This window comes from Vanacampus margaritifer, chromosome 5 (genome assembly GCF_051991255.1).
Source record: "Vanacampus margaritifer isolate UIUO_Vmar chromosome 5, RoL_Vmar_1.0, whole genome shotgun sequence".
Lineage (NCBI taxonomy): Eukaryota > Metazoa > Chordata > Actinopteri > Syngnathiformes > Syngnathidae > Vanacampus > Vanacampus margaritifer.
Window position 1 is genome coordinate 9,775,928 of NC_135436.1, and position 27,860 is coordinate 9,803,787.

Here is a 27,860-nt window from a genome sequence, read left to right on the forward strand (position 1 = left end):
ACACCTTGCGCTCACACCTCGCTCGGCGCTTTTGGCCACACACACAAAAAAAAGATTGGATGTGACACGTTTACGCTGCGGTGCAGCATAAAGACACTCGAGGCGAGTGTTGCTTGTGGAAATATTTCCCACAGTCCCTGCACGAGAAATGTGGGAGTATGGAATGTTGAAATATGGCAGTAAATACACTCATCTGAAAAGTCGTTTATTGATTTGAGTTCAAGTTTTTGTTGCCGCAAATGGGTTATATAATAGGCTACATTTAGAATGAGCATTTCGGGTTTGATGTAAATTAATTTTCACGTCCAAAAATGTCCTGCTGATAAATTATACTTTAAATAGCTTTTGGCATATGCGTTCACTCCAATTAATGACATCACAGCGCATGGGATTTTAAGTGGAAGTGTCCAGGTTTGAGTTCTTGGCTAAGCCAAAAGAAACAATTGAAGGAAAAATCTGCAGAGAGCCAGTACAAATTGAAAAGCGTTGTCTTTAGCTATTCCAAATATTTTCATTCGTTTCTGTTAAGTCACTTAGGTCTGAGCAATTGGGAGAGGGGGTTCAGCCAACTAAAAACACACATGGACTTTTCACAATACAGTACACGATTTGGAAAATGTTCATCTCATTCTCATTTATTTGATTGTGTTTTGAAATACAAATAGTCAGTGCATAAGTCATATTTGTCATATATTTTCTAAACTGGATGGCCTGTTAAAGTTGTCTATATTATTTCCATGAAATTCGCAATGAACCAATGCAAAAAACAGCATTTAATGGAATAAGTTTGTCTTTTAGGGCCCCTAGTGGTGGTGGTGATGGTGAGGGGAGGGGGGGGGGGGGGAATCCAATTGGTAATCCAGCTTTGACCCACCCCCATCACCCATCCCACCTATTATCTGCCCCCCTTCTCTTCCCAGCCGGTGGCTGCTTCAAGCTGTCAGGGAAGCAGGCTATAAAAGTGAGAGGGGCGGCACTTTGGAAGGTTGTGGTCCAGATTGCACTGAACTGAGATCACTTGAGATCTGTTTGCAAAACTATTGGAAAATTGCTGTTTATTATTTTGGGGGTTGAAGAATCTCGAGGACTGAACATAGCAAACGGACCACGGCGATGCTGGTTCCACGCGTGCTCGGCGCGGTGCTGTGCGTGCTCTGCTGCGTGTGTGCGTGCGTGGAGGCTGCCTCGCGCATCAAGTCTCACTCGCTGCCCATCCAGCCTGAGAGAGAACCTCTGCCTTCTAAAGGCCTGTCAGGTAAGCCAGGAGCTCTATTACAACTTGATTAGGCTCATTAGATACATGCACTGATAAGCTTTTCCTTCCTTGCCTCTCGGTATTCAAATTTCCTTCCGGCTAAAGTGCTAAACCTTCTTCAGCGTTGCTTTGTGTGTAAACTAAAGGCAAACATGTGAGTCATAACCACATTTGATGCCTGTGTGAAATCCCCGCGCGTTCAAAGCCTCTTGCCGGTTTTTACGAGGCAGCTAACGACCCGGGAGAGCGTCACAACATATAATTCTGCAATGGAAACTCTAATCAATCGACTTTCCATTACAAGCATGTGCTCCTTGCAGATGATTCATTTCAAGCCGAAGTGGCTCACAGTTTGGACTAGTTGAAGAGTGCAATCATTTTAATAGGGGGCAATGGAAACCTGTTTATTCTCAGCAAGCCCAAAACTAAATCAAGATGTTACCATAGCTAAAAGAAGTGAGGCTAAACAATATGTGCCCTAACTCGACTAGATTTGAACTACATTTCTCCTTAAATTGCAATAAATCAGCAATTAAAATTTAAATCTAAAGTGTCACTGCAAACCATGCATAAACAATGACACTAACCTCCCACTAATCCCCAGCTTTTATGCACCATGTTGCATATAAATCATTTTCTTTGTAAAGAAAAATGTGGAACATACAGTATAGTACGCCAGGGAACCTCTGATCATCGCAGAGTGGAAAGTTGAATGGCTCCCATGCATGGATCATTGAGATGAGGCAGGATGCTGGACTGGGAGACACGAAACCTGTGTAGCATTCTGGGAGTTTCATTCCCCTCCAACATGCCAGGGCATTGAGCTGTGCAGGATGTTGCTGGTCCACTGCAAAGTTGGATCTACTTTTTTTGTGTTACACAGTTCTTCCTCTAAGGCAGTGGTGAAGTCATGCCAGTTTTACAATGTTTTTTTTACATAGCCAGGAATGTCCTATCTATCCAACAATATTTCTTCTACAGGATGCTCATTTGGGGGTCGTTTGTATTCGCTGGAGGACGCATGGCACCCAGATTTGGGGGAGCCATTTGGTGTAATGCATTGTGTCCAGTGCCACTGTGACCCCGTAAGTATTCATTCAATACATGTTTTCTTTCCTGGATCAAGCCAATTTGTAATCAAATGCTGTACTGTTGCCAAACGTATCTCTTCCCAATGATGTCGTGCAGCAAAAGAGTCGCCGGGGAAAGGTATATGGGAAAGTCAACTGCAAGAACATCAAGCAGGACTGTCCCGATCCGGACTGTGAGGATCCCATCTTGCTGCCGGGACACTGCTGCAAAACCTGTCCAAAAGGTAAGACACATGCATGCTTTGTCTGTTAAAAATGGTCTTTGTTTCCTCTTCTCCCATCAAGCCTACATATTATTATTATTATTATTATTATTATTATTATTATACAAATGAATGATAATAATGATATAAAGTAATAATATAATAATAATAATAATAATTATTATTATTATTATACAAAGGATTGATAATAATTATATAATAATAATATTAATCATAATAATAATTATAATAATAATAATAATAATGAACAACCATCCGCTGTCAAGCTAAAGGATCAAAGGGATTAATGTGATAATTTTTGGTGATTAATTAATTAGTTAACTCTTTAAATTTGGCATCACTAATATATATATATATATATATATATATATATATATATATATATATATACTGTATATATGTGTGTGTCTGTTTACATACTGGATGTACCTGCATACATGGAATTGCGGTTTCAGTGAATAATCAATAGGGCAGCATAAAGACTTAATTAATAATAATTGATTGTCCAATTAAAATGAGACAAAGCCTGGGACAAGTCCTTTAACTACATTAAATACACCACCAATCTATTTAGCCTCATGATGTTGTCTACCTTGCCTTCACACCGCTCACACACACAATTCCATCTTATTAAAATATTCCTCCACTGACACACATATGCAAACAAACGCACACTGTCTGGGGGTTCTTACTGCTCTTATTCAGCAGATTGGGTGTTTTTTTCACTGTCTCGTAATGGAATGGAAAGTAAAAGGGAAAGCATTGCAGTCTCACAACACTGACTTCTATGGTGTGTGTGTGTGTGTGTGTGTGTGTGTGTGTGTGTGTGTGTGTGTGTGTGCGTGTGCGTAGGCGTGCGTGCGTGTGTGTGCGTGTCTCATGTCTCATGTCAAAATCAGGACAGGGTCAAGACTGTGTATGTGTGTTGTGGTCATGTTTTAAGGAAAAGGTTGAGTGTGTTCGTCTTAGCTTTCGCACAAAGGCAGCTTGTATATTTGTTTAAGTGATGGAAAAGATGTGTGAGTGTGTGTGTGTGTGTGTGTGTAGCTGGTGCACCTGAGCATTCCGTATTACTGGGTAGGGAGTCTTGAGTGTGACACTACCCAGAACAGCAAATGTGTGCGCCTTGTCGAGCAGTGACGAGTGATGATGTGTGTATGCAAATAAGACATCAAGCACGAAAGCAGCAGGTCCATTTGGTTTCTTAAAACAACAATTCAGGTGTTAATTGTAGAAAATTCACTATCTTAACTAAGCGTTAGTGCTTTTGTATTTCTTCTAGTTTATACGTATGAATATATCAATATATAATTCTTCTAACAAAAGTGACCATCCATTGATTTCTTACTAGGTTCACAGGTCAGACAGCAACAGCCTATCTCGGTTGACTTTGGACGAGAGAGTACATTACCCTGGATGTGTTTGCCAGCCAATCGCAGGGCACATACACTATACAGCGGCATGGAAAAGTATTTGTCCCCTTCTAAAATTGTTATGTTCTTGCTTAAGAACATCCAAAAAAAGATAAAGATCAGACCAACATAACCTAAGGTCAGTGTTCATGACTCAACAATGAGGAAGAGACGGGTCAAAAATGACATCCATGGTAGAGTTCCAAGGCGAAAACCACTGTTGACCCAAAAACACATACAGGATTGTTTTGTTTTTGTTTTGCAAAACACATCTGAATGATTTTTGGGAGAAGAAACTATGGACTGACAAAACAAAAGTTAAACCTTGGAAGTTGTGTCTTTCCTTGCATCTGGCATAAATGCAGTACAGCATTTCAGAAAAAGAACATCTCACCAACAGTTAAACATGGTGGTGGTAGTATGATGGTCTGGGGCCGCTTTGCTAATTCAAGACTTGGATCACTTTCTGTGATTGTTAGAACCCTCAATTCTGCTCTATGGCAGAAAATCCTGTGAGGGAATGTTTGACCATCAGTTTGTGACCTCAAGCTGAAGAGCATGTGGGTTCTGCATCACAACAATGATAAAAAAAACAAACTAAAAAAAACATCAGCAAGTCAACCGAATGGCTTGAAAAAAAAAAGTTAAAAGTTTTGGAGTGACCAAGTCAAAGTCCAGACTTGAATCTGATTGTAATGCTGCGGCATAACCTTTAAAAGGCTTTTCATGCTTAAAAAACGTCCAGTGTTTCTGAATGGAAACAATTCTGCAAGAAAGCAATGGTCAAAAATATCTCCACAGAGCTGTTAAAGACTCATTGCCAGTTGTAGAAAATGCTAGATTTCGATTGTTCTGCTGAGGGTGGACCAACCAGTTATTAGCTTTCGGAATTTAAAAACAGCATTTTAGGATTACTTAGGTTATCTATAAATAAATAATGAATAAATAAAAAATCCGTCAATCCATCACTAACGGACGCTTGTTTTTCTGACGAATGATGAGAGCATTTATTGAAGAAAATGACGGACTAAGTACTAAAGTGGTTTTTCGTCCGTCAGTTCGTCACTGAGTGACGGACCGACAGGATAGTACTAACGGAGTTAGTACTATCCTAAAATACTGATGTTGGAGTGATGACGAAAGTGTGGTTAAAATAAAATGATGGAGTGATGATTGCAGTTTGGTTCTGCTTAAAAAAAAAAACGGACCGACGATGGTGCCTAGGGCGTTGACGAATGACAGCCAGGAACATTTTGTAAAATGCCCACCTCTGACAATTAACATCCATGTTTTTGGAATTTGGGAGGAAGGCCTAGGACCTGATGTACAATATTTTTTAATGGGGTTGATGAATCTTTGGGAAGGTTCTGAGGTTCTGTTTTCTGATTCGCCAAAATAGCCGTGGCGTTACGGAGGATTCATGGTTAATTCTATTTTCAAAAGAGAATGAACCCAGAGCAGATTTTTATTCTGTGTTTGTGATGTTTTGACTCTCTTGAAGCACCTTGTTTTAATACATCTAGCTTTTCTTCTTTCTCACTTGCCAAACTTCCTCTTTGGCTGCCCATGTTCACATATTTCATCCTCAAATGCAAATTTAGGAACAAAGGCAAACAGCTGACACTAGTGTCCCATCTGCCCACCAGACTTTGGGGAACATGAGCAGGATATGCTTTGAAAGGCGTGTTTGGTCTTGCCAGACAAAACAGAATATCCGTTCCAATACCCAGAAGAGAAATAACTATAATTGTTTAAAATGGTGCTTGAACTTAATTAGTTGGCTATAATTGTAGTTGTGGTGTGGGAAATTTGGGTAAAGTCCCACAGTGTTTGGTTCTTCTCCATGCGCAGGTGACGAAGACAAGAAACAGAGCGACCCAATGCTGGACAGCTTTGAGTATTTCCATGAGACGGACAAAGGGAAGGAGGATGACCTGCACAAATCTTACAACGACAGATCCTACCTGAGCTCAGAGGACATGGGCCCGGAGGAGAGCCGCACTGGTGAGCAGGATCACTCACAGTGGATCACCAGTTCACACAAAAACGACTTGAAAACTGACATCATCCATGACATATTTATCTAGTAAAAAAATTGTGTGATGATTTAAGCAAGCATGTGTTGTTGACCAAATTACTCACCCTCTCTGCAGACTTTGTAGCACTGTTGACAGGAGTGACAGAATCATGGCTGCCGAGCTCCAGCGCCGTTTCCAGAGCGCGCTTCTCTTTGACCAGAACCAGCCTGGCCTTCTCCATCACATACCAAAAGTAAACAGTTGCTAAGAATGAACGAAACAAGAGAGCAAATGATTGCGGAAATTTCACTTGTACAACGAATGTCTGTTGTTATTCCAGAATGGCCCGTCCTAGTAAAATCCTCTTCTTGGGTACAGATGGTGCCACTGCTTTTGAGTACAAAGTCCCCATGGGACAGTCAGACATGGTAAGACTTCATCTGGAAAAAGGAAATCATCTTGCTTCTGTTAGCAGTGTTTTTATGACGTGTGCATGTGTTTCCTGAGAGAGAGAAGTTCCCTAGTGATATATGAATTGACTCCATGACTTCTTGTGCCATAATTCACGCTGCACTAATAAACAGCAGCACGCACACGTCGTCTCTGGCTTCAGGACAACCCTCAAACATGAACCACTTCGGTTACAATCAACTATTACTCACCCGAATGTAGAAAATGAAACATCTCAGCGAAACCGCCTCAAGTGTCTGACGGTTATGTCGCATTCAAAAGGCTGAGACTATCCTCATAAATTAGTCAGCGGTTGTGTGTGCAACAGTAGTCCCCTTACATGTACAGTATGTCTGAAGCTATCACTACATATCACTTCCTGCCAACATACACATATCACACATTCCATTTTAGGCTCATGCAGCTCCGTACGACAGGAGCCTCTGAAACACAGGCCCCAGTAATTGGCCTATTATTTTTTTTAGATAAATGTCAGTGTGCAACACCAGAGAAAACACTCCGGCGCATAAAAGAAATGAGAGGCAATGAGGGAGTTCGCCTGGGCAAAACTTTTGGGAAGGAGAGGATTTTTGACGTGTTACATCATCGCCTAGCGAGGGGACAAACACCATCGATAATTAAAATGGAGATTATCCCTGAACTCTGAGTTATGAGGTGCCGGCACGCGCACGCATTTCGTCACTTGCAGCCTGGAGTTGAAAGAAAAGTCACCTGTTTGATGTGTTGTCTACGAGCGTCATTGGATAAATGCTTCACTGTAGACCTGAATCTTTACTGTAATGAGAATGAATAATCTCAGATTTACCGTATTTTTCAGACCATAAAGCGCACATAAAATCCTTTAATCTTCTCGAAAAATAAACAGTGTCCCCTGGCTTCTATGTTTTCGTCATACCGGAACTGGAACTACTTCCTGTTACCCTGTCTAAGAATCATCGAATCAAATGTAGACCAACTAACCTAATGCAGCGGTCAGACCAAATGCAAGCTGAGTGTTGCTGGCGGCGAGTTTCTAACTTTACAACGTGGGACTGCGAGGTAAACGACACAGCCAGCTTCCAATAGCTGCCGGTACCGAGCAAAAAAGGTTGGCAAATGTTGAGTTCAACCAAGAAAGCATTTCGCATTACACAACCAACGGGCACCAGATTGACGAGGATGTTCAAACTTTTTACTATTGGAGGATCCCCCCTTCTTCTCTGCTCGACGCAAGCCCTGTGTAGTTGAACGGCAAACAAAAGCAAGTGATATTTCGTGTCCGGGCTGACACTAGCATAATAACGCTAAATCTATAAAAAAAAACACATAGTACAATAAGAATAAACTATTTACCATACAATGCTTCACAAAGAAGCATTGTATGGTAAATAGCTATAAGAATGCGCCTTATAGCTCGGTGCACCTTATGTATGAACATGTTTTAAAATAGACCTATTCATTGATGCATTGTGCCTAATAACACAGTACGCCTAATGGTCCGTAAAATATGGTACAGCAAATTGGTCAGTGTTAAATTTCCAGTGTTCGGTCAAATATGTAGTAAGCAGTGTTATTTTAATACTGTTAGGATAAAAAGACACACTGCGCTGTCGACATTTCAATAGCGATACATCCAATTGTCATTGTTGGGGTGGCGTGGTCATCTCCCAACTCTAAAAGTGTGGGTTCAATCCCAGGCCGGTGTGACTATGTCAAAGTATCCTTGAGCAAGATACTGAACCCCCAGTTGCTCTTGATGCCGTTTTATCAGTTGCCAAAATGTAAAGTACATTTTAACACTGACTCAAGTGCAATACACTCATAAGTGTTTAAACACCAGTTAAGTGCAGAATTAAATGTTTAACATTGACACTAGTGTAGAGTACTTTCATTGCTACTGAGTAACTACCAGCGTAGATTATCAACACTATACAGTGTTGGAGTAACTCTGGTTAACTGTGAAAAAAGTAACACTTTGAAAAGTGTCAGATTTACACTCATTGGGGCGGACATAAACACATTAACACTTTTCTAGTGTTAGATTTAACACTCTCGGTGTTATTCTAACACTGGCGATTTTGCTGTGTACTAATTTTTTCTTTGTTCATTATTAACACTATACAGTGTTGGAGTAACAATGTGTGAACAAAGTAAAGCATTGACAAGTGTCAAATTTACACTCATTGGGGAGCACATAAACACCTTTCTAGTGTTAGATTTAACACTCTCAGTGTTAATCTAAGACTGGCGATTTTGCTGTGTACTAATTTTTTCTTTGTTTTGTTTTGTGTGCCTAGATATGTGGTGTATGGAAAAACGTTGCCAAGCCTCTTCTCCGACAGCTGCAGAACGAACAGTTGCGCATCAGCATGAGCACATCAACCGGCAGACAAGAGGAAGTGGAAGGGAAGATCATCAAACACAGGGCTCTGTTCGCTGGTGAGCTTTTGTGGGACATCACTGCATTTGATTTATCCTTCTTGGTACCTCTAATGCAGTGCAGTTCCATGCCACAGTAAACTACAAAAATAACAGTGAACATACCTATAGTGTTAAATTGGAAATTATTCTCAGCAGACAATTAATGTCTTTACAAATGTAATTTTTTTACTCGCGTATTAACCAGTGAGTAGGTTAGCATGCACTTTTGGGGGGGTTTGCACTCAGTGCTTATTTTGTAGCGCTCAATAATCCCAGCGTTTACAAAATAAAGTAAGTGAATACAAATCCTCAGTTTCTGTTTATTATTCACTGTCAACAGAGACATTCAGCTCAACACTGACGTCAGAGGAGGAGAACGCAGGCATGGGAGGCATCGCCATGTTGACGCTAAGTGACACAGAGAACAACCTCCACTTTATCCTCATCCTTCAAGGCCTTATCAAAAACAAAGACAAAGGTAGAGGAAGCGGTTTGAGTTTAAAATGCTGTAAACAGTAATTAAAGAGTACATCTAGTTAATTTTATTTCAGGGGAAAAAGACATTTCTCTTGTTTTGATTCCATCCCTCATTCTGTCATTCCATCTATTACAAGTCTTAAATCCGGGGACCAATGTTGTTTTTGTTTTGTTTTTTCCACAGAACCCCTTCTGGTTCCCATTCGAGTTCAACTGCTTTACAGGCAACACATCCTGAGAGAGATCCAAGCCAACATCACATCTCATGTGAGTAACAGTCAAAGCAGCTGATAATGTCCAACTTGACAAATAGGCAACTCAGAAAAAATACAATTCATAAAGCAATTCATATTTAGCCCCCTCCCACTTGTGCAGAGGCTTTGATATTTATGCATTCTTCATCGTAACCCCCCCCCCCAAAAAAAAAGTAGGTTCTTCCTTTACTTTAGCTTTACTGTTCAACCAACATTTTGCATACTAGCTGTAACTAACAAGCAAATAGTGATAGAAACATAACCAGGTTGGCAGCATGCAATGAGTAGGGTAGTTTGGGTTTTAGTCACAGATTTAAAATTAAGGGGTTGTTATAGTTTAAGAGCAAAAATTACAGTGAGACGCCCTCTATTTCCCTCTGAGATGGATGTGGTCTGACCACCACATCCTTCCACTGTTGTCGCCATCGCTCTGATCTAAGCTAACAACAGTGGGACATGATAAAAGAAAAAAACAGCGAAGAAGAGAAAGTGTTTTAGTGCAGTGGACGCCAACCTTTTTTTCACCATGGACCGGTTCATACATGTCCACAACTTTGGCGGACCGGCAACCCAGTGGGTTGGGGGGGGTGCTTGGCTGTTCGTAGGCTGATTAATAAAAGGCTACGACAACAAACGCAAGTCCACTACCATAACAAAGGTAACAAAACGCGACTGAGATGATTAGCATCTTGACGTGTCAAGAGTCCGTCGTAAACAGAGAGAATCTGGTCACTTTTCAAAATAAAATATTTTTAAGCCTCGGCTAATCAATTAACCGGAAGTAGAGTACGTTTTTTTTATTCTTTCAACTGTGCGGCCCGACGCGGCCCGGTCCCGGTACAGGGCTGCGGCCCGGTGGCAGGGGACCACTGTTTTAGTGCAAGAGAGCGTCTTTGCCGGAGACAGATGCGAGGCTGGGATGAGAGACGGAGGGAGGCGTGCTACGGAAGATGGACTGCATCCACACTTCTCACACATGCCAGTGGTTAGCGGTCTGTGGGCTGAGATGGATGGAGAGAGGAAAAGGGGGGAGGAGAATCGATGAAAGGAGAGCCTGGTTTTAATTCTGCTTGGAATGACGTGAAGGACCGACGCGTCTCTTTCAGGCCTGTCAGCGAGTGCGACCATGTGAAAAATGTGCGCTCAGCTGCTGCCACATGACCTCTTTTTAATGTTCTTGAAGTCCAGCCCTAAACGCAATTCACTGACTCAGTTTTGTGGATCAAGCTGAGTAACAAAGGCATCCAAAAACATGCTGCACATCATCCCTCTTTCTCCTGTAATGAGTGATGACACCATACTCTGTCATCCTTATTGTGCCCATTCCGTCCATTACATTTTGGCTCATCCTTGCACGGATTTATGGTACATATATATTTATATTGAGCTGAGGCCCCAGGTCATAAAAGTAACATTTCTTTATCACTTGTGTACATCTGCCTTGTTAATCTTGCATTTGCTCTGGTGTTCTCAATGATGCACATCTTTTAGAGTGTAGTCTACAAGGAGTTCATCTCAGCATGCAACTGCAACGCACGCTAGATTTTGAAGACATTGTTTTATGCGTGTCATGGGATGCTTTTAACACGGTCATTTGTGTTCTTCATGATATTTGTAGTCTTGGTGCACATGTGGTTACCGAGTTTCTCTGCAGGAAATTTGATTGTACCCTCATTATTTTGCTTGTCTTGGCTGTCCTTAGCTCCTCTTTGTGAGATGTTGGAAACAGTTGGGCGATATTTGATATGTTCATTACGGTTTCATGACTGGGGTTGTGTATAGGAGGAAGGACTTTTCAGTTTGACTGTTTGTTCAATCAGCATCTTAGTGTGTGTTTTACTGTTCCAATCTGTGCAGGATCCAGACTTTGCAGAGGTGCTGACAGACCTGAATAGCCGCGAACTCTTCTGGCTCTCTCGCGGGCAACTGGAGATTGCCGTAGCAACACAGGGTCACCGTTCCCAGCAGATCTCTGGATTCATTACTGGCAGAAAATCTTGTGACAGTAAGTACAACCAAATATGTCTACTTGATGAGACATGGTTTTGGGTAATGTCTCATGTGATTGTTTAAACAAAAAAACACACACAATTACAGACTTATATATAAATGGACTATCATTAGGCCATTCGTGGCTGAAGCTAGAGGGCAACCATCTTAACACTTTTGCTGACAATTTTTGTTAATATTTAGCTAAAAACACGGTTATCAGTTTTCCACCAGCATTATGGTATGAAGTAATGAGAGCCTCTCAAGGAACGAACATAACTGCATCGACCATTCAGAGTATGTTGTGTCAGTATCATGAGTTGTGACTGACAGAAGTTAAGTTTACATTTCGTAGCGAAATATGCCCTGATGGGCTTTGCTTTCATTTCATTGTTAATGATTCTGACAACATGATGCAGACGAATCTTTGACTAGCACTCAGAAATATACCCAGAGGTGGGCATTCAGTCAATATTGACGGAAGGTCCGTCAAACCGTCACTGACGTCTGCCCATTTTGTTGCCGATTTACGGGAAACTTTTGAAAATTGACAAACTAAGCATTGTCGGAAGGGGTTTTTCGTCCGTCAATGTATTCGTCAATGTATTCGTCAATCCATCAATACATTTGGCAATCCATTAATGACGGACAGCTCATTTTTCTGATGGATTGACGAATTACGGAGTATTGACGGATGCCCACTTCGAATGAGGGAAACGTTGACGGACGCTCATTTTGCTGAACAATGTCGAATGACGGATTGATGTTTACAATGTGGTTTGGCTTGAAATATTGACAGATTGACGATAATGGAAGGGTGTACTGACTGTTGACGATTGCTGAATGACGGACGGTCAAAATTCATTGACGTGCCCACCTCTGGATATACCTTATTAAAGAACATTTAAAATCACATTCCCACCTATGAAATATGCATGTAGCACTTTCCGCCGCAGAGAAATAAATGTATTGAAGGTAGGCAGACTAAGTGAGTGGCAGCAAAAGATGGCCGCCAGTGGCTTGACTTCTACTGACAGTGAGTAATCGACAATGTTATACCATTTACATACGTATAAATCCCCTAATGGAGGGATATTTTATTTTATCTGTTGGTATTGGTGTCATCCTCTATCCATTTTTTCAGTAATGGATCTAAAACAAAATGGGATTTTAGACATTTTTGTCCCACCAAATCTCTGTGTGAAGAGATCAACAGAAATTTCAGAAGTTAAAGCACACACACGGTCATATCATAGCATACAGTATGACTTGCAATGGTGCTTAGCCCCCCAACTGCCACCCCCAAAACAACCACACACGCACACCTAAAGTTGGCTTACACGTCTTATGGTCACAGTCTGCTGGACCTGACGCTCCTTGTCGGTTGTTACTGTTAGTGCTGTGATGTAATGTGTGAAGAATTTAAACCCAACACGTTTTTTTCACTCTCATCTCTGTTCTCCTTTCCTCCTCTTCTTCATCATTCAACCCTTGAGTTCAACTATGGCCTCGTCCGTTCAACTTTTTTCTGCCCGCTTTTTCATTTTCATACGGCGATATCCCCCCTCTGCTTCTAATTCCTCCCAATCCTTTTAAGCTTGCTGCATTCAGCAAGGGTTACCTCATACCAAGACTTACCTTGGGTGTGTTTTTGTGAATGCGCCAGACAGTGCAACCACATTCTATCATCATATGTGTCTCACTCACTCTTGTAGGTCACATGTAAAGGGATATGTGCATTGTACACTGGATATGCTAACACAGTGTGAGTATCATCAACCTCTAAGAAGCAAATATGACAATAATAATGATTGCCTCATTTTTGCATGCCGTCTGACTGCAGCAGTTTTAACGGAGGATTAGTCTGTGGGAAAAATGCTGAACATCAGTAATATGAGCATAAAATGTTCTTAAGCAGATTTTGATGAAAGTCACTTTGTGTGTGGTTCAGCCATTCAAAGCGTGCTGTCCAGCGGTGATGCACTGACTCCTGGGAAGACAGGAGGCTCGGGCTCCGCCGTCTTTAACCTCCATGATAATGGCACGCTGGATTATCAGGTATGGATTTGTTGGATTTTCAATGCTGTGTGAAGGCTGAAGAAATAACAAATATATTCACATCTTTTAATTACACCCACTTTTTCTCACTCTAAATATTAACAGTTTTTCCAAAATTCTGCATTTTTCACCCAAAAATTCACCATTCATTCCTAATGAGGAGCAATTTCTCACGGGGTTGTTAACAATTTATTTCCATATTTAACTTGTTTACAGCATTCCCATTTGAAATTTAAATCATTCAGCTCACTCAATTCACCTTGGGAATGATTTTGCACATTCCCAAAATTCTAAATTTTTCACCCCCCAAAATCCCATATTCAGACATATTCTGGAAATCCAATGAAGATGGGACATTGTGTTAAATCATGATAAACCTATATTTAATTGAATACACTTCAAAGACGAGATATTTAATGTTCAAACTGATCAACTTTATTGTTTTTAGCAAATAACCATTAACTTTTAAAATGTTATGGCTGCAACACGTTCCAAAAAGCTGGGACAGGGTCATGTTTATCACTGTGTTTACATAACCTTTTCTTTTAACAACAACATTCATTCATTCATTCATTTTATTCATTCATTCCTTAATTTAACCAGGTAAGAAACTCATTGAGATAAAAAATGTATTTTCCAAGAGTGACCTAGAATTCAATAAACGTTTGGGAACTGAGAACACTAATTATTGAAGCTTTGTAGGTGGATTTTTTTTCACATTCTTGCTTGATAGCTTCAGCTGTTCAACAGTCCAGGGTCGCCATTGTCGGATTTCACGCTTCATAATACAGAATGTGGTTTTACTTTGTCTTGCTGAAATAAGCACGGGCGTCCATGAAAAAGACGTTGCTTGGATGGCAGCATTATGATTCTCTAAAACCTGTATGTAGCTTTCAGCATTAATGGTGCCTTCACAGATGTGTAAGTTACCCATGCCATTGACACTATCACAGTCCCATACCATCGCAGAGGCTAGCTTTAAAACTTTGCATTCATAACAGTCTGAATGGTTTTCCTCTTTGGCCAGGAACACTCGACATCCACTATTTGCAAACACAGTTTGAAAAGTGGACTCTTCAGACCACAGAACAATTTTCCACTTTGCATCAGTCCACCTTAGATGAGCTTGGGCCCAGAAAAGCGTTTCTGGGCGTTGTTGATAAATGGCTTTTGCTTTGCAAATAGTAGTAGAGCTTTAAGCTTCATTTACGGATGAATTGCCAAACTGTATTTACTGACATTGGTTTTCTGAAGTGTTCCTGTGCCCATGTGGTGATATCCTTTACACATTGATGTAGGTTTATGATGCAGTGAGGGTGAACGCTTGAGGGTTCGAAGGTCACGGGCATTCAATGTTGTTTTTTGGCCTTGGTGCTTACGTGCAGTGATATCTCTAGATTATTTTCTACCGCTTATCCGGGGTTGGATTGCGGAGGCAGCAGCTTTACCAGGAAAGCCCAGACTTCCCTCTCCCCAGCCACTTCAACCAGCTCCTCCGGCGGAATTCCAAGGCGTTCCCAGGCCAGCTGAGAGACATAGTCCCTTCAGCGTCTCCTGGGTCGTCCCCAGATGCCCGAGCCACCTTAACTGGCTCCTCTCAACGCGGAGGAGCAGCGGCTCGACTCTGAGTCCCTCCCGGATGACCGAGCTTCTCACCCTATCTCTAAGGGAAAGCCCGGACACCCTGCTGAGGAAACTCATTTCGGCCGCTTGTATCCGGGATCTTGTTCTTTCGGGCATGACCCACAGCTGTGACCATAGGTGGGGGTAGGAACGTAGATTGACTGGTAAATTGAGAGCTTTGCCTTTTGGCTCAGCATCTTCTTCCCCACAACGGAATTATACAGAGTCCACATGACTGCAGACACTGCACCGCTCCGCCTGTCGATCTCCCGCTCCATAATGCCTTCACTCGTGAATAAGACCCCAAGATACTCCTCCACTTGGGGCAGGATCTCATCCCCGACCCGGAGAGGGCACTTCACCCTTTTCTGACTGAGGACCATGGTCTCAGATTTGGAGGTGCTGATCTTTATCCTAACCGCTTCACACTCGGCTGCAAACCGCTCCAGTGAGAGTTGGAGATCAGGGCTTGAAGAAGCCAACAGCACCACATCATCTGCAAAAAGCAGAGATGCAATGTTGAAGCCACCAAACTGGGCCCCCTCAACTTCCCGGCCTAGAAAATCTGCCCATAAAGGTTATGAACAGAATCAATGACAAGGGCACCCTTGGCTGATTCCAACCCTCACTGGAAACAAATCCGAATTACTGTCAGCAATGTGGACCAAACTCTGACACCGGTCGTATTGAGACCAAACAGGGGGGCTCAGCACCCCATACTCCCGAAGGACTCCCTGAGGGACCTGGTCGAACGCCTTCTCCAGGTCCACAAAACACACGTAGACTGGTTGGGCGAACTCCCATGCACCCTCGAGGATCCTGCCAAGGGTGTAGAGCTGGCCCACAGTTCCACGTAGATGACGAAATACCTGAATTCTTTGCAATTTTACATTGAGGAACATTGTCCTTAAACTGTTCAACTATTTTCTCACACAGTTGTTCACAAAGAGGGGAACCTCTTTACTTGTGAATGACTGAGCAATTCAGGGAAGCCACCTGTTCCCAATTAAACCTGTTCACCTGTGGGATGTTCCAAACTAGTGTTTGATGAGCATTCCTCAACTTTATCTTTGTCTTTTTTGTCACCTGACCCAGCATTTTGTGGAACATGATAGTGCCATAAAATTCAGTTTCTGATTATTTGCTAAAACAATAGTCTATCAGTTTTGAATTTTACATATTGTTTTAGGTTGGTCCAAAACCTCGCAAGTCAAAATCTGGCAAATTCAATATTTTCTCAAAAATCTATACTTTTGGTCAGTGTGGGTGCCATTTTTCCGAAGTATTGACCAATCTAAAGTTTTGGAAATGCCTTGCTCTCTTTGATTATGCAATGTTAATGGTTGGGGGGAAAAAACATGTCGCCAGCGATATCTTGTCTTTGTAGTTTATTCAATTAAATAAAGGTTGAACATGATTTGCAAATCGTATTCTGTTTTTAATTGTGTTTAACACAACGTCCCAACTTCATTGGAATTGGGTTTATACATCATCACTTCCTAAACATTACTTGACCTATTCAAACCATTTCAACTTTAACCTGTTCAGATCATTCAAGCCATCTCATTGATTATTCCTGCTCACAAAATTCACAAAATTTCACCTCCAGTTTCCACATGTTGACCAATTCAAACTATTTCAACTTCTACATATTCAGCACATTCCAGGTCATTGTATCATTCGATATCATTCAAAATCATTCCATTATTCTAAATGCTTCAATGTTTCAGCCATCACTCGCAATTTTTCTAGAAATAGCAAATGTTTAGTTTTTCATATTACACATTTATTGTATTATAAATGGGAAAAGTCTACCACTAGCTTTGTTGATTTGATGACCTTTTCAACAGCTTTAAAAAAATAAATAAAAAATTTAACAATAATTTAGCAATAGTGTATGCACTGTATGTATGTACAGTATGTAGTGTTTGTTTGGTGGGCAAGAAAATGGAGCAATACCTGCAATTTCGATACAAATTCCATCTCTGTACCCCGTATTCAGATTCAAGTTGCCGGTCTAACTGGAGACATGGTTGGCCTCACAATTGAGCTGAAGCCACGGCGGCGAAACAAACGTTCAGTACTGTACGACTTGACGCCGGAGTACAACAAGGCCACAGGAAGGGCGGTGGGCATCTGGAGTCGCTTGGAGGCCCGAAACATTCACATGCTGCTGCAGAATGAACTCTTCATCAACGTGGCTACGGCTCAAAACCAGGAGGGGGAACTAAGGGGTCAGATCAAAGCGCTGCCCTATAGTGGCCTGGAGGCTCCAAGGCATGGTAAGAATCATTAAATGACATAATTGGAGACATTGTACATTTACAAAACCATCACTTCATCTCATTAAATTGTCCTGAATCTTCCTCTAGAGTTGCCCACCCCTCTTGCCGGCCACTTTGTGTCACCCCCAATTAGAACCGGCGCTTCTGGCCACGCCTGGGTGTCCGTGGACAAATACTGTCACCTTCATTATGAGATCCTTGTGGCGGGCCTCAGCAAGGGCGATGACCTCACAGTGAACGCCCACCTGCAGGGCCTCGCCGAGATCGGCGAGCTGGATGACAGCAGCGTCAACCACAAGAGGCTGCTGACTGGCTTCTATGGCTCGCAGGTACATTGCCACAAACGTTGTTGAGAAACGCAGCGCTGGGTCCACAGGCCCACAAGCACAGAACCAGAACACAATCTCAATCATCTCCTCCAGGCTCAGGGAGTGTTGAAGGACATCAGCGCAGAATTACTGCAGCACTTAGACCAAGGAACAGCCTTCATCCAGGTCAGCACCAAGCTGAACCCAAGGGGAGAAATTCGAGGACGGGTATGTGAAGATAAGTTTTCTTTCTCAGTCATTGTTCACCTTATTCATGTTTTGTAGTCTGTGTTTTATTCATAACATTTTCATTCAGAGCGTGACAAGTGGACTTCGATTAGTTTTTTGGGGGTATTTCCACAATATTTACAGTCCATCCTAGAAGAACTAGGCCTACTGAAGAAAAAAAAACGGACACAAATTTTTATTAATTTTATTACCTACATAACTGCAGGACATAGACCTTACTAGGCCTTACCTGTCTAAGGTGCGAGGTTCTTATAGTTAACAAAAAGTAACAAAAAAAGGCTAAAACTAAAATAGAAAAAACTTTTTTTTGTTATCTAAGTAAAATAAAAACAATAAAGCTTTTTTTTTTTCATCTTACACTTATAAAACTAACTGACACGAAGTATAATTATTTTATAAATGTCCTTCATTTTTGTCTTTGTCAATTAATATCATAGGTGAGCTTCGGGGGTTTATTTTAAATATTGTATTGCTGTACGTCCATGCAGAAGGCAGATCAAATAGTTGTTTGAGAATAGTAGTTTACTTTATTACACAGAACTGGGCTCCAGGTGGCGGAGTGGAGCCGTCACTTGCATATGATGCAGGTTGGTGTGGGTTCACTTCCCTACCTGGGAGACCACGTTTGTATGTGTATGTGTTTGTGTGAATGAAAAACAAAACAGAACTTAGTGGCATTGTTTTTTTTAATACTGCACTTGACAAATACTCTATAAAACTAATACTAAAACTAATACAAATTAGAATTAAAGGGGCATGATTAAGTTTCTGAATTTTTGCAGATTTGTCGACCCTTCTGGCAAAAAGTGGAATAGAAGTGGAAGTGCCAAGATGTTAGTGGTAGTTTTATTGGGCATTGCTCATCATAAATAGGCACTATCACATTTTTGTGATGAGGTCTTACCTTTTTAGCAAGAAGAAAGCAAGCTTTGGGTCCTGTTTCATCCTCTTAGGTCTTTTCACCTGTTGAACACTGCTCCAATATTGAACGGCGTCCGACTTCACTATTGCCCTTTTTGTCACACTAGACAGGTGTTATCCTTTCCTGCTCGGTCTGCTGACCATGGTCGGGAGACGCAGGAGAGATTTTTCTCTCTAGGGCCGGAATCGCCTCTTGGGAATACTCCCGTTGCATGTCGCCAACGTTTCGGCCTGATGGTCGAACAAAATGAGCCACCGGGAGACGGAGGGTTGCACTGCTGTCTTGTTTATTATTATTTTGACACACTTTTATATCCCGTCGCGTAGAGTTGACTTTTTCAACGCTCGCGTCCACACACTACCAACACTTCCGCCTTCCGAATGCTACCATGGGGCGAGAGAGAGAGAGAGAGAGAGAGAGAGAGAGCGTGCACACGCCTGACGTCCAGCTCAGGCAGAAACCTTAAGTTTCATACCCGACACCCTCATCATTATTTCACTCTATAGGAAAATAGGGGCAACAACCGTTGTGCCACAATAGTGCCTCCTGTCCATTGTACAATTTTTAAAACATGTGTGGGGGAAAAATCCGGTTATTTAAACACTCAAACTTATATCATGCCCCTTTAAAGAAATAATTTTTAATTTATATATAGTATACATAAACTAACAGACCTGCTCTAAAAACTAATCAAAACTAACTGAATTAATAAAAATTCAAAAAAAGTCAAAGCAAAATAACAAGTAACTATAATGAAAAATCCCAAACCCTGCTAGTGTGTACCCCGCCTCTCACCCAATGTTAGCTGGGATAAAGGCTCTATTGTAGTTAACCAGCAAAATCTAACGAGGACAAGAGCTTTAGGGAACAAATACATTAGATGGATACAAATATTGGATGACATTTTCATCGGACCAATCTAATGACATTTTCTAAAAGAATGTATAAAGAGTATAATTTAACACTATGTTTGTTATGATGGTTGTGCAGTAGGAATAATCTCAAAATTTTGCATCAAACAACCACTAAACAGAACTTTGATAAATGAAGCTGCGAGTGAGTCAAGTCAAAGATAAAAGCTAAATTTTTATCTTCCGAACCTGATAACAATAATAAAAATATCTGGACGTCAGTCCTTGGTAGGCTTGGTTAAATGTGTTCATGTGTCTGTGCCACAGTTGACTTACAGTGGCACTTATGAACACATACTGTATAAAAACTCACTTTAACAGATGACAGGTGTTGTAGGAAAATGTCTCTCTTTTGAAGTCCACTCGCAGCTTTCGTGAGTTCTCCAGTTGATACTGAAACATTTGAGTCCATCTGTATATATTTTAAAGAGGTCCAACACATGCAGTTAATCACCATCTGTGGACAGAGAAGCTCTATTTAGCAACAATTAACACTTACGTGTGCAGCAATCTTGCTTCCCTTTCTTTCAATTGTCTTGACAATCATGCGATTTGTCCAGGTCCATGTGCCCAACAACTGCGAGTTTGGGACTAATGGCGACGTAGACGAGGCGGAATTTGACGGCCTTTTTGTCAAAGATCCCGAAGTGCTGAAGAAAGACCCTCATACCTGCTCCTTTGAGAACCAGTACCACGCTCACGGATCCCGCTGGACTCCCAACTATGACAAATGTTTCTCCTGCAGTTGCCAGGTAAATAAAAAGAAACAGTGTGAATGTAACTTTGAAAGTTGAATCTATAAGGAAGGGTGTTTGTTCTCTTTGTAGAAGCGAACAGTGATCTGTGATCCAGTAATCTGCCCGATGTTGACCTGCTCCCAGACTATCCAGCCTGATGATAAATGCTGCCCAATCTGTGATGGTGAGTTTCTTGTTTTGTGACATTGACATTAGACCAGTGTGGCATAAGAGGTCATCAGGTGTGCCACGAGAAATTGTCCAGTTTCACTTACTTTGTCATAACCTTATTTATTTACTACAAATATTGTATCTTTGACATTTGTGATTTTTTTTTAACAGGTCACAATATTTGTTGTGTGTTACTTGCAGTTCTGGTAATACGCATCCCACTTTTGCTCTGTAATCATTAATTATGTCTCTGTTCCTTTCTTGCCATCCAGAAAGGAAGGACACAAAGGACACAAAAGTTCCTGAAAAAGTGGAAGAAAATCCCGAAGGTGGGCGTTTTTCTTTCTCTCATCTGGAATTTGTTTGTGTCATGTTTCTGTTTGCAAGTATAGACTGCAAATCATTTGGTTATTATTTTCCTGCCAGCTGTCATCATCGTAACAATCTAATGTCTTTCTCTTAGGTTGTTATTTTGAGGGAGACCAGAAGATGCACGCCCCAGGAACGACATGGCATCCTTTTGTACCTCCCTTTGGTTACATTAAATGTGCCGTCTGCACTTGCAAGGTATACATGCACCGGCACTCACATCTGGCTTTACTTTGCAAGGCCCCTAATGGGTCATTTAACTTGTGTTAGCTCCCCAGAAACAGGCCTGAATACATGTCTCACTAGTTTGTTTGAGTAATATGTGGAAATACAGAGAGCATTCTCTCAGAAATGGCAGACTGAGAGATGAAATGCAGAAGAAATAACTGAATTGGGGACTATAATTAGGGTTAATATACAATATACTGCATCATATTAATGACTAGTTATAATTGAGAATATGCTATATATGCTTAGTATAAGGCAGGGGTCTCAAACTTGCAGCCCGGGGCCCATTTGTGGTCTGCAGGAGCTTGTTTGTGGTCCCCTACTTGACATCAAAGTAGAGTTTGAGATCCCTGGTATAGGTTGTTCTCAGTTTACGTCAATCCCGACATATAAAGTTTAATTAAAGGTTATGAACAAGGCGCAATGAACGAATTTGTGCAGTGACGTAAGAGTATGTCGTCATGTAGCACATAAAGGCGGACTCAGTTACCGTCAAAATTATTGTGTTTAAAAAAAAAAATGTTTTAGATTTATTGTAATTGTACAACGGCGTATTAGGGCCACATATAAATATATCTTTTTTAGAGCGTGATGGCAATATTCCGAGAAAAAAAACGTTTAAATTTGCCACTTTATAAAGTGGCAGATTTGCAAGAAAACAACTCCGAAACTTACGAGAAATGCATGTAGCGTGCCAAAACTTTTCGGTTGGGTTTTCAAATAAAGAGATAGTAATGGCTTTAACCATATCATGTTAAGCATTCGCTTTTTGTTGGGTAAGGCCAGCAACAAAGATGCCTCGCTTTGTGAAGGTTCACACCCTGAGGATCAAGCATTTAAGTTAATTTGTTAAAATAAATATTTACTTGGACATTTATGTTTCCAGAATTATTATTTACACACTCAAACATGTTGGTATTTTTTTGTACAAGTATCTAAGTAGATGTGTCCAATCTGCTGCTCTCTGTCATTCATCTGCATTTTCCTAAAGTACGCTAGCTTCTGATTGGTTACTATTAGTCAGCTGATAGAGGATTTAGAAGTGTTGTCGCTCTAGCCGCAGTATATGACGGGTAAAGTTTAAATTAAGAATTAATCCGTCTCCATCCTGCCTTTTAATTTTACAAACAGTGTCACATTAACCACCAATAAATCCTCACATTAGACTATAACTATGCTATGTGTATTTCTCATAAGTTTTTGAGTTGCTTTTCTCACAAATTTGCCACTTTGTAAAGTCGCAAATTTACGAGTTATTTTCTCGTAAATTTGCCACTTTATAAAGTCACAATTTTGCCACTTACTAAAGTGGTAAATTTGAGAGTTTTTTTTTTCTGGGAATATTGCTCCCACCCTCTAAAAAAAATATATTTATATGTGGCCCTAACACGCCGTCATACAATTGCATTATGGCCACATTATTTTTGTATATATTTTCTTTTGTCATTAATCTCTTTTCAAAATATTGTTCAATATTTCATAACTGTAACAATAAGCTTATTATTTGAATGTATGATATGAGTATCAAGCTTTGATTCATAAAAAGTATTCACCCCTCACAGGGTTCAACAGGTGAGGTACACTGCGAGAAGGTGACGTGTCCGATGTTGACATGCAGTCATCCGGTGAGACGAAATCCATCAGACTGTTGTAAGGAGTGTCCGGAGGAGGAGAAGACCCCCGGGGACCTGGAACACACCGACATGATGCAGGCTGATGGGCCGAGACACTGCAAATTCGGCAAGAACTATTACCAGAACAGTGATAACTGGCATCCGTGGGTTCCGTTGGTGGGAGAGATGAAGTGCATCAACTGCTGGTGTGATGTAAGTGCTGTCGAAGCTAAGCAATATCAAACCAGTCAATATGGACAAAAGTATCAGGACTTATAAAGAATTGATGTTTGACTTGATCTTGTTTAATCTTAATCCAGGATATTCAGTACAATTTTTATGCTTCTGACATTGTGGAAAAAAACCTCATCACACCCACATAATGCTTCGCCAATGGCGAGTCTGGTTTTCATTTCCATGACAACTGAGTGCGGTTAGCATTATGTAGCAATATGCTAGTTTCTAGTATTCCATTGAACCAATTTAAATTGAAAATATTCACTTCTTGTCGTTGTCATGGCTAAGTATCCCTGCCCCAATATGTCAAACTGTTTACGAAGTGCTTATTTTGCCGCGACTGGCAACTTTGCTAACCGCTAAGATAAGTGCTCGCAAGGCAAAACGAGACGGTGTATGGCAAATGACCAATCAGAACCGTTCACAGTAAAATCACGCTAGCAGGAGAGTTGCCAGTTACGGCAAAATAATCACTGCCAAAGATTTATCATCTATTACAACATCTGTCCATTCGGCTTCATTACAACAGTCAACTCCAAATCTCGTCACAACAGTGTAACACAGTTCACAATCATTTCTCTCAAAACATGTCTAATAATAAAACATTTAAAAAAGAAGTTAAAAATAAAATACAACCTACTCCCTCGAGATGCTTATTTATAAACAAACTCCATTCTCTTTTGCCATCCATGTCGATGTGCTCAGAGTTGATTCCACTGTATGGTGAATAAATCCTTTGCCGGGTTGAAACAAGCTAGCCAGCTACAAACTTTGTCCGACTAATCCTCGCAATATAGTTTAGTTTTTTTCATTTTTTTTTTTTTTAAAGTCCGCCTTGAAAATGAATTTCCAGTATGTTGTCCTCTTCCGGCTTCATGTAATGATTCCTACTCAAGTATCTCTGAACCAATCAGAGGACAGAAAATTTGGGACATCGCCCCAAAACCTGCGAGCGGGCGTTGATTACGTTCTGTGGGCTCAATTTGTAATGTGATTGGTTCAGATTCTTAAAAATTTAAATTTAAAAAAATATATTGCGCTGTTTCAAATTGTACGGGGCCTGCAATCTTGAGTCTGAAGGCGTCGGGAAGTTTAACACTGAAAAAGCAACACATGGAAGCTGACATATGATTTGGACAAAAAAATAACAATAACCCACAAATGACTGCAAAATGCGCAACCAAGACACACTAGACTGTCGGAAATAAATGAATGCAATATTTTACAAATTTATATTAAGTTTTAAATGAAGGTCAGCGCTTTTGATCATGTTTAGGCCTTCAGAGAAAGTCTGGAAGGCCCGGACAGGACATATCACTGAGTTACATCATGCATACTGTCATGGGAAAGAAGAGCTATGTGTTTAACAAAAGTAGTACTTGTGGTGCACGAAAGATGAGAAATTTCCCTTGAGCATTATTAGATACCAAAACTGAACTAATCGGAAAGTTAAAATTGCAATTGCATTCTTCAGATATGTAAAGTCGAAGTAGTTGTTCTGCTTCTGCCAGATGTGTCGATAAGGTCTGCTTTTGCTTTCCATATCAACTTAAATAAATGACAGTCAGTGCCAGTGTTTTGTTTGGGAACCATGGCCATTCCCTCTGGGTTCAATTTAATAAAAGTGAAAAATGAAGCACACGTGTTTTTTTTGTCCAGCTACACGTCCAACCAATGTTCTTCTTTTATTTCCCACAGCATGGTGTGACCAAATGTCAGCGCAAGCAATGTCCGGTGCTGACCTGCTCCAACATCACTCGCAGAGACGGCTCGTGCTGTCCTGACTGTATCGGTAAGTGCTTGTCAGAGCATGCTACACCCTGGAATGCTTGCCAGCCAATCACAACTAACCCTCAAATTTGAATCAGAACCAAGGTTATTTTAGTGATTGAAAAATTAATGGAAAAAGTAAATAAATACAACAAAAGTTGAAAAAACTAATTTTGTTAACAAAATCAAATAAAATGATTTTTTTTTTTTTTACAGAAAACTAATTGAAACTACTTTTTGTGTTGACAAAACTAACTAAATCTAACTATAATTATAGCGAAAAAATTCACTTGAAAAAAAAGTCCTGTTTTTCTGGCTATTTTTGGGGGGGAGCTTTGTTTTTTTGGGAGTATTTTTTTTAATGTTTCATTGAATATTTTCCCCCCTGTTTTTTGAGGTTTTTTTTTGTTTAAAAAAATACATATTTTCCTGTTTTTCCTATTTTTTTTTCAGTTTTTCTGAGTAATTTGGCCCTGTTTTATAAAATAATAATTTTTCTGTTTTTCTTAATATTTTTTTTCTGTTTTCCCTCAGAGATTAGATAACAAACCTTAATACAGTATACACATTCATTCCTTTATTGAGACCCAGTAAGTAAACATGACCATCTTATTGCATATACATGTATGCATGCATGTATGCATGTATGCGGGAAAGTGTCCACTTCCGCTCTTAGCGAGTCACTTGAAGTTCAGAGGTAAAAAAAAAAAAAAAAAGCAGAAAAGCAGAACCTATGTTTTTCGGAATAATATTTTTTTTCAGTTTTTTTTTAAAATTTATTTATTTATTTTTCCCTGTTTTTCGGAATAATTACCCCCCCTTCAAAACAATCAGTAGAACAGAAAAAAATATTCAGAAAAACTGAAAATTACAAAAAAATACTCAAAATAACAAAGCTCCCCCCAAAAATTTGTTAGAAAAACAGGAGGTTGTGAATGCAATACGTTTCCGTAAAAATTTCCTTCGTTTAAGTCTTGGGTAATTAATTTTATGCATGAGTCTTGTGGGATGATTTTAAATGTGATTTTAAGTAGATTTATTTTGATATTAACCAGTATAAAGACGTTTGAAATTGTGTCACTTAGAAGTGGCATCATCTAGCAGCAGCCAATAGAAAAGCATCTAGAGATGATGTTGCTCCTAGGCAACAATTTTGTGTGCTTGACTTTTGGCTCCAATGGCTCAGCTTGCCTGCTTTTCCATTTAACTGAGCCGAAATACAACTCTAAGTAAGAAATGAGTTACTTTTTTCATTTTACCATGGTGTTTTTTAAATATTGCGCACAAGTAATACACTTTTTTTAAACTAAAACTAATACTGAAACTAGCATTTAAAAAAAACAACTAACAGAACCACCCTGAAAACTAATTAAAACTAACTAAATTTAAAAAACAAAACTCAAACTCAAAGCTAACTAAAATGAGAATTCCAAAACTATAATAACCCTGATCAGAACTGAAATCTTAAGTGTATTTGTCACTTATTTTCTTATAGATATGAGAGACGAAGATGAACTCATGATGAAAGCTGTAGACAAACGGCCAAGCCGGAAACACTGAGCTAACTAGCAACATTCAAAGAACCCCGATGACGACTTTGCCAAAGTGATCCTTCTCCCAAACCCAGAACTGCGCACTGGGCCGATCATGTTCCAACCCCCCACCTCCTCCCCCAAACCCCACCATCTCCCACCCACCTAGTTGTCAGCTTTAAGATTGTAAAGGACAGTGAAGAGCACAGGAGGAAAATCAGAAGATGAAAACTAACAAATGACAGAAGTTTCCAAGGGATTAGTGACCTTGGAGATGACCAAACAGACGCTACAAACCTGCAGAGTGAAATTTTCCTAGAGATTTTCGCTTGTTTAAATATTCAGCAACTTAGCAAGGCAGCTTTTGAATGGAAGCTTTGGGCTGTTGAGTGGGTTTCAGTTGAATGTTGCTGACAAGACTTCTATTTTGGAGCACAGCCACAGCTACTGTACTATAGCTACTTCGAGTGCTCTCACTGGACAACGTAAAGACACGGATGAATGTGTGAATGTCTGAGTCCTAATGTGTGTGTGTGCGTGAGTGTGTGTATGTGATGCCTTGTAAATGACAGTTAAACAGCTGTACAGATAGACGTGAGCGCAAACCTACTGGGTGGCAAGTTTCAAGTTTATTCTTCTTTATTTTGGGGACATTTCAGTGAGTTTCCAGAAGATTCTTGTTCCCTTTAGAGTGTGTTTCCACGGTGTTTTTTCTGTTCTTTTTTGGCAGCATTGAGATCACACATTGAGAAGCTCCAAGATGCTCAGCTGCTTCTTGTTTCTCTGCTAACCTTGAGCCTCTTGTTGATCTCACTTTTGCTCTGCTTCACTTGTTCCTATTTTGCCACCTGTCTGTTTTGAATTAAGTAATATTGTATGATTTCTTTTAATACTTTTTTTTTTAAGAACATGATGCTTGTTTGTATTTGTATTTATTGAATGGTGTGGATCCAAAATAAAACAGATGATGGTCAAATGTAGATCTGCGGTTATCGATGCCTCTAATCCCTCAATTTATTGTCATGCTTTGTTTATTCCAGTTTCATGAGTTAATTTTCTATCAGAGCCTTTATTGTAGCATACACATTTTGAACATTGTGAAATCAAATATTAAAAAAAGATTTTTTTGCAGAAAAAGTAAAAGTAATAAACTTAAAAAAAAAAAAGGATGACAAGGATGTATCCCATACGTATGTAAAAATAAGCTCTACTGTGAATGTGAATCTTGACAAGTCACACAGTTCCACAAATAATTA

General features: G+C 40.2%; 1 protein-coding gene across 1 annotated transcript; it reads left to right on the plus strand.

The window, feature by feature from the left end:
- The first annotated feature begins 990 nt into the window (after positions 1-990).
- Positions 991-27,584, plus strand: chrd (chordin). The gene is made up of 21 exons (XM_077566825.1): positions 991-1,255; positions 2,237-2,340; positions 2,444-2,570; positions 5,834-5,986; positions 6,136-6,253; positions 6,341-6,428; positions 8,748-8,889; positions 9,212-9,349; positions 9,533-9,615; positions 11,460-11,607; positions 13,543-13,649; positions 17,275-17,554; positions 17,645-17,886; positions 17,980-18,093; positions 20,508-20,699; positions 20,775-20,868; positions 21,128-21,184; positions 21,319-21,422; positions 23,015-23,278; positions 25,001-25,094; positions 26,568-27,584. Exons 1-21 carry the CDS (start codon positions 1,114-1,116, stop codon positions 26,630-26,632), a joined length of 2,856 nt encoding a protein of 951 aa, XP_077422951.1. The 5' UTR covers positions 991-1,113; the 3' UTR covers positions 26,633-27,584.
- Positions 27,585-27,860: the final 276 nt, after the last annotated feature.

What these genes read in the sequence shown, in the direction of transcription:
- chrd (XM_077566825.1), top strand. Translation starts at nt 1,114, where the DNA reads ATGCTGGTTCCACGCGTGCTCGGCGCGGTGCTGTGCGTGCTCTGCTGC. An exon ending in CTGCAAAACCTGTCCAAAAG is followed by an intron (nt 2,571 to 5,833) that starts GTAAGACACATG and finishes CTCCATGCGCAG; the next exon opens with GTGACGAAGACAAGAAACAG. An exon ending in ACACAGGGCTCTGTTCGCTG is followed by an intron (nt 8,890 to 9,211) that starts GTGAGCTTTTGT and finishes CACTGTCAACAG; the next exon opens with AGACATTCAGCTCAACACTG.